The 7,116-nt window shown below is 39.5% G+C and overlaps 1 protein-coding gene across 1 annotated transcript in view; it reads right to left on the bottom strand.

Annotated features, from left to right (window-relative positions):
- Positions 1-591: 591 nt before the first annotated feature.
- Positions 592-7,116, bottom strand: part of ZMPSTE24 (zinc metallopeptidase STE24) — a 41,289-nt gene continuing 34,764 nt past the window's right edge. The window contains exons 9-10 of the mRNA XM_080654453.1: positions 5,923-6,066; positions 592-2,451 (exon numbers count right to left, since the gene is read on the bottom strand). Of these exons, the coding sequence (XP_080510579.1) occupies positions 2,227-2,451; positions 5,923-6,066 (369 nt within the window). The 3' untranslated portion in view covers positions 592-2,226. The remainder of the gene's footprint in view (positions 2,452-5,922; positions 6,067-7,116) is intronic.

Here is a 7,116-nt window from a genome sequence, read left to right as displayed (position 1 = left end):
GGAACCTACCAGGATACTCTGGCCACCCCTTTGCCCCTGCCAGCCATACATTGTAGGTGACTAGATGAAAACAATTACATATTAATTATATACAATTAAGCTAACTACTGCTACATAGAAGGAAGTCCAAAGAGGCAGCTGGAGCAGACCACACAGGCTCAAGACAACTGGAAGTCATGAAAGCGGAGAAGGAATGGTTCCGAATGACGCTTCTGAGAACACACCAGTAAAAACTTGTAACGCTCTGACACACCAGTGCAGCAGGAGGTAGACTCTGAAGAGGCCTGTGTGAGTGAGGCATGGTGAGGGGTCAACATCACTCAGCATCAGGGCTGTTTCTTCCCATTATTCTTCGTGTCCTAGCAACTCAGTTCTCTAGGTCAGGCGTCCTCAAACTACGGCCCGCCGGGTGCCGCTACCTGTCCTGCTTAGCAGCCGACTCGTCCCGGGCCCGCAGTGCGCATAGGAATTTGTTCATAGTTTTTTTTTTTAAACTATAGTCCGGCCCTCCAACGGTCTGAGGGACAGTGAACTGGCCCCCTGTTTAAAAAGTTTGAGGACCCCTGCTCTAGGTAATAAACATAGCTAGGTGACAAATGACACACAAATTTTTTCAAATCAAAGACTAAGTACATCAATCTGTAATTGGCAATTTTTAATGTTTCACTTGTGCAGAACTAAAATTTGTGTTTAAAGGCACAGAAGGGAGGAAAGGCAGTTAACACAGCATGGGTCCACGACAAAGCTGGATAAAACCATAGGACTGCTCCTCTTTAGCCTTGGGGAAATAAATAATGCTGTACTAAACTAGACATCACTCAGTTATGAGCTGAGCAAAAGACTTTCTGGCCAGATACCAAGGGTGCACAGTTGATCCCACTTTGGAATAAATGCCCAGAAGGTAAGCCTTACCCGTGGGTGGCAGTTTAGCCACAAAGTTCTCATACAGGAAGTGTACAGAGATTTGAATCAGTCAAACATGCAGCTTTTTAAACTTAAAGAGAAATCTTTTGTGACATTTGTTTTAAAAAGGAAAAATTATCTGCATATCAAGAAGTGTAATTTTAAAAAATGGAACAGGCTCAATTAAATAGTACTTACAACTTACTAATAAAAATTATAAAAATAAAAACCAAAACTCTTCTGTCCTTGAAAGAGATAGAAAACTATATTTTTTCCTATAATATCATAAGAGAATCAGCATTTTCACCCTTATGTCTCTTAAAATATTATTTCTCTTCTTTCCACATTCTGTCATTTTAAAAATAGCAAAATCTGTTCAATATGGCAATTTCGGCCAAGTGAAAGAATATACCACCTATTGAATAAAAGAGTATGAATGAGGAAAAAGCTGAATGTTCTAAAAAATACTAGTTTACTGCTAATGGATCTGATCATACTCACCAGGTGGAAGGAAAAATAAAGACTAAGATATTTTAAAAACAAAACTAAAACCCAATGATTTGAAGCATTCTACACATAATTTCTAATTTCAAAGCACTATTGGAAATTCTTGATCAATGTGTAGCAAGAGAGGGAACAGAGAAATTTGGTAGAATTGTTAGGACATATTTCTAACTACTTTCATTTAAACAACATCAGCCTTACCAATTATTATCTTTCTTCTTCATTTAAAACACTGATTGGCCAGATTAAATCATAACAGCATGAAAGTAAAAACAAGTCTCAACTTGGGTATGAGCACAGTGCTTCGAAAGCAGTTTCTGTATTACAGATAGGACTCAGAGGTGGTGTGTCCTCTTTTAAGTATATGCCCCCAAATACTTTACATGGCTCAAAAAAATTTACAAGTTGATGGCCCTGGCCAGGTAGCTCAGTTGGTTAGAGCATCATCCCCATACGCCAAGGTTGCAGGTTTGATCCCCAGTCAGGGCACATACAGGAATCAACCAATGAATGCGCAAATAACAACAAATCAGGGTTTCTTGCTCTCTCTCTAAAAATTCACTTAAAATTTTTTTCTACAAGTTGATGGTAAATTCAATGTTAAAGATAAAGTACAAGCCTTAAAACGTCATCCAGTGTTTTCATTGAGAAATGGATCATTAAAATAATTTTTGAAATGGGATTAAATATATTTAAATCTAGACTTTTCTGTACTTAATAGTTTTCTTTAAAAAGAAAAGTTTAAAAACATCAAGAGCCGGAACATGCTGTCAGGACAGAAATAATTAGAAATGCCGTCAGTTGCAGAAGCTGGGCAACTCAGTCTTGTTTAGAATTTTTCAAAGCTTGAAGTCTCTCTATTAGTGGAGGGTGGGAATAATGCCACATGGAAAAGAGCCAGTCAGAAACAGGGAATCCCAAGTTATCTTTGTTTAGTTTGATTAAAGCAGAATATAAGTCTTTAGCCTTTCCAAGTTTCTTGGCAAATGCATCAGCTTGAAACTCAAATCTGCGGCTCAGCACTGTTAGGCAAAAAGAAAGAACCTGAAAAAATAAATAAAAGCATTTTAACCACTGCCCACCTCTTTGTTGTCATTGAAGGTTTCAAGAGCTAAGACTGTAGAGGAAGTTCTGCTCAAGATAAGAGGAACAGCAGGCCCAAGAAACATCACTAGTACTTAGGGAACCTAGGATGAGGGAATTATTATATATTGAGCTTTCCCCCCCACCCCAAGCAAATAGAACGGAAACAGATATATATCCAAATGACCCTTACCAAAAATATTAATTTTTAAGAATCTGCTATTTGCCGGGCATTTTACATATTGCCCGACAATCTTGCTCCTGTTTTACAGATGAGGAAAGTGAAGCTCAGAGAGGTTGATAACTTGCTTGAGGTCACACAGCTAGAAGGTGGTAGTGCTGAAATTCTCAGTGACTCCAAAGCCCATGCACACCACCTTCCTCAGAGACAGAGTGAAGGCATGATCATTTACATTCAGGCTCTTTTTTTTCTTTCTAAAAAAATATTCTTGATCACATCTACTTTTAAAGGTAATGACAGTATTTACTGAGAATATTCTAAAAAATATGCTACAGCTTCTAATAACAATCTCAAAATGGAATTTTCGAAAATGTTCTGAGCTATGGAAGTGTTGTTAGAATATCCACTCTCCCCAGGTGACAGCTATGAAGGGCACAAATTTCATCTGAAAATATAAATTTCTGAGGGAAAAATAATTTATTTGTATACTGAAATATTGCAGGTTGAATAACATGATATTTAAGATATTTCTTATCTTAAAATACTTCAGCATTAAAACAAACAAAAAGTCTAAAATGTCTCTCGTTTGTCCTCTTACTGCTACTAGCAAATGTAAGTTTCAAAGTAAAGTCTGGGAGTTCCTTATACATTCTAAGATATGTTCAAAACCTAAAAACTGAATTCTGCCTGAAATTTTTTTCCAAATCTTTAATAAACTCTTTGGGAGAGAATGTATAACACATCTGTCTCACTGTAACACATAAATAAAGACATAAGCAGTTACTAATCTGCACCTATCGACTCTTACGTAGGTTTCCAAACTCCTTTTAATTGGGCAGTTGTCCCCAGGAAAATCTCTTTCCTATCATGACCTCTTTTTAAAAAATATATATATATTTTTATTGATTTCAGAGAAGAAGGAAGAGGGAGAGAGAGATAGAAACCTCCATGATGAAAGAGATTCATGGATCAGCTGCCTCCTGCAAGTCCCCCACTGGGGATCGAGCCCACAACCCTGGCATGTGCCCTTGACTGGAATCGAACCCAGGACCCTTCAGTACGTAGGCCAATTCTCTATCCAATGAGCCAAACCAGCCAGGGCTATCATGACCTCTTAAACACTGACATTACACATAAGATTTTTTGTTTAAATATCTAGTCTTTTTGAAACAAATCTTATGGGCTCTCCAAGGTTTTAAAAATTGGTTATCTTTGCCCTAGCCAGTTTGGCTCAGTAGATAGAGCATCAGCCTGTGGACTAAAGGGTCCCGGGTTTGATTCCGGTCAAGGGCATGTAACTCGGTTGCAAGTTCAATCTCCGGCCCAGGCTCTGGTCAGGGGCATGCAGGAGGAAACCAATCAATGTGTTTCTCTCACATCGATATTTCTCTCTGTCTTTCCCTCTCTCTAAAAATCAATGGGAAAATATCCTCTGGTGAGGATTAAAAAAAAAAAAAAGTTGGTATCTTTGTCAATTAACCACTTCAAATTATTTTACTACCTCACATATTTATTTAGACACTAGAGGCCCGATGCACGAAGATTCGTGCAAGAATAGGCCTTCCTTCCCCAGGCTGCCGGCACCGCCTTCGCTCCGCCCGGAGCCGCCTTCTGCCTCCAGCCTTGTTGCGTCAATTTGCATATTCCCTCCTTATTGGCTGTGAGCTCCGCCATCTTTGTCACGGAGTTGTGGTCAATTTGCATATTCCGTCTTTATTAGATAGGATGTTTTGAAGTGAATTCAACTATTCAATTTAAGGAAACTAACAAAACAAAACCTCCTTGAGGAGCCCAATTAAATGCCACAAAGGATAACTACTAACACTACTTACAAGAGGACCTTTCTACTCAGTTCCTTATACCTTCTAAGATAAGTTCAAACCTAAAAACTGAATTTTGCCTGAAATTTATATATAGTAACTCTTACTTAATGGGAATGATTATCTGATTTCCCAGTCTGTGGCAGGTTAAAGAACATTAGAAGGGATAGTGACCATAAAGGAAAGTCACATTGATAGCACCAAGGATTATTAGCCTGACTGTGAGGGAAGACAAGAAAATTAGGTAAGTAAATAAATAAATAGCACAACTGCTGAAAAGGCAGCGTGGTCTGGGTTCATTAGTACACATAGTTCAGTGTCCTAAGGCACTACAGAATTGGGATGGAAGACAGCAATGACAATGCCATCACAAGGCAGTCTGCAACCTCTTTAAGCAGTAACAAACTGCTTAGGCATTTTATAAATACTTCCCATAAAACTTATAATCTCAGTTCTCTGGAAAATTTGTTTACTTTATATAGACAATGCTATATAAATATGATCTGTTCCTCTCTTTCTTTTCTGGTACCTTACTTACCATGCTCCTCTTTTTTATGACAAAATAGGATTCATTTAGTTTATCTTAAAACCTTAAATCTATACTTATCCCAAGAAAGTATTCTTCTGAATGGAGAGATATCAAGACACCCAATGTTACTTCTTGGTTTAATTTGGAAGCCTTATCAAATATGACTTGTTGTATCATCAGATTTGTTAATAGTCTCAGTAATCTTTGTCTAATATATATGGAGTCCCACTACTGAGCAATCACAGAGCAGTGGTTCTTAAGCTTCACTTATCATAAACTAGAGGCCCAGTGCATGAAATTCATGCACTGGTAGGGTCCCTAGCGGCTGCCAGCCGGGTACTGCCCCCGCCCCCGCCCCCTTCGCCTGCCGCCACCCCCTGGTCAAACTCCCAAACAACCCCAACTGAAGGGACAATTTGCATACTACACTTTTATTATATAGGATTATCTGATTTTGAGGGTGTGCAGTGGGGACCTAAGGCTATTTTGAAGCAGGTGGTTAGAGAACACAATCATACAGCCTTCCTTATCTAGCCATATACCCTCAATTATTATTTGTTCTATTCCCTCACACATGGATTTTCACCCAAGCATTGGTGAATATGTGGTCTAAGGCACAGCATTCATCCACCAAGACTCTGAGATATAAGTTATATCAAGGTTTATACTACTAAAGTCTAATTCTCTACTTTTTTCCCTTAGCCGTATGCAAGCTTTTGTTTATTTGGGCTTGGGTTTTCTGCTACTTTTTTATACTGGCCAGGAAATCTAGGGACTAAAAGACTTTGTTTCATTTCCTTGTTAAAAACTATAGCTTTTAGGGTTTTTTTTACTACCCTAGGGGTTCTAGATTTGAAACAGGCAAGGGCATATGTGAGATAATTTTAAAGATTATACATTACCTCATTGTAAGGTGAAAAAATAAACTGGAAGATGATCAATAGTCCAATTAGAGTGGGTTGGCTGTCAAAAAAACCGAATGCAGCAAAAAGCTCCTTTCGACCAATTAATACAGCAAACAAGAAGAAACACAGGAAAGAATTCATCTAGAAAGGACACAAAATTTCTAAGTTATTACTAAGCCAATTTCACTGCAGTACCAAAAAGTACAATAAGACATCATAGTGTGAATTTAAGAATGGTGTTAGTGTGCCCTAGCCCGTTTGGCTCAGTGGATAGAGTGTCAGCCTGTGGACCAAAGGGTCCCAGGTTCAATTCCAGTCAAGGGCACGTACCTTGGTTGCATGCTCCTCCCCAGCCCTGGCCCTGGTCAGGCCTCGTGCAGGAGGCAACCAATCGATGTGTTTCTTTCACATCGATGTTTCCTCTCTGTCTTTCCCTCTCTCTTCCACTCTCCCTAAAAATCAATGTAAAAATATCCTTGGGTGAGGATTAACAAAAAAAAGGAATACTCTCCATGAGGAACTTTAAGCAATTTACATCATCGTTCAGTCAGTCTGGAAGCAGAGAGGGAGAGAGGGTCTAAGCTGAGGCTATATATACTGATTCACTAGCAGTGGACAACTAATGGTTTGGCTGGATGATTAGGGCTTTGGAACAAACTAGAGCAGTGGTCGGCAAACTCATTAATCAACAGAGCAGCAAACCGCAGCTTGCGAGCCGCGTGTGGCTCGTGAGCCGCGGTTTGCCGACCACTGAACTAGAGGATGGCTAACAAGATTTGGAAAAAAGGGATGTGGGAAAACTTCCAAAATTAGTACTGAGTGTGTTAATTCTGTGGTCTAAGGTGAATGTTCACCAAGAGTCCCACAAGAGGAGGCTCTCAAAAATCAGGTGGAGAAGATGCCTGCTTTGTCACTCAAGAACCTGGATGAGGGACTCATGAACAAAACAGCCAAGGCGATAGGGATGGAGTCAGTGCACTAGTCAACAACATAAGACATCCCCCCACTGGCTCCTGCTAGGTGCCCAATCTCAGGGGAGGCAATCAACCCCAGGCCCAGTACCACACCTTAGGGACCAGCCCACAACCTCATATGAGGTAAACTGATTCCATTGGACACCTACTTTCATGAAAAGGGCAGTGATTTTCCTTATTAGGCTGAATTTGGATTTATTTAAAGTTTTACTCACTG

This window comes from Plecotus auritus (assembly GCF_963455305.1).
Source record: "Plecotus auritus genome assembly, chromosome: 2".
Classification (NCBI taxonomy): domain Eukaryota; kingdom Metazoa; phylum Chordata; class Mammalia; order Chiroptera; family Vespertilionidae; genus Plecotus; species Plecotus auritus.
This window is presented reverse-complemented; position numbering and strand designations above follow the sequence as displayed.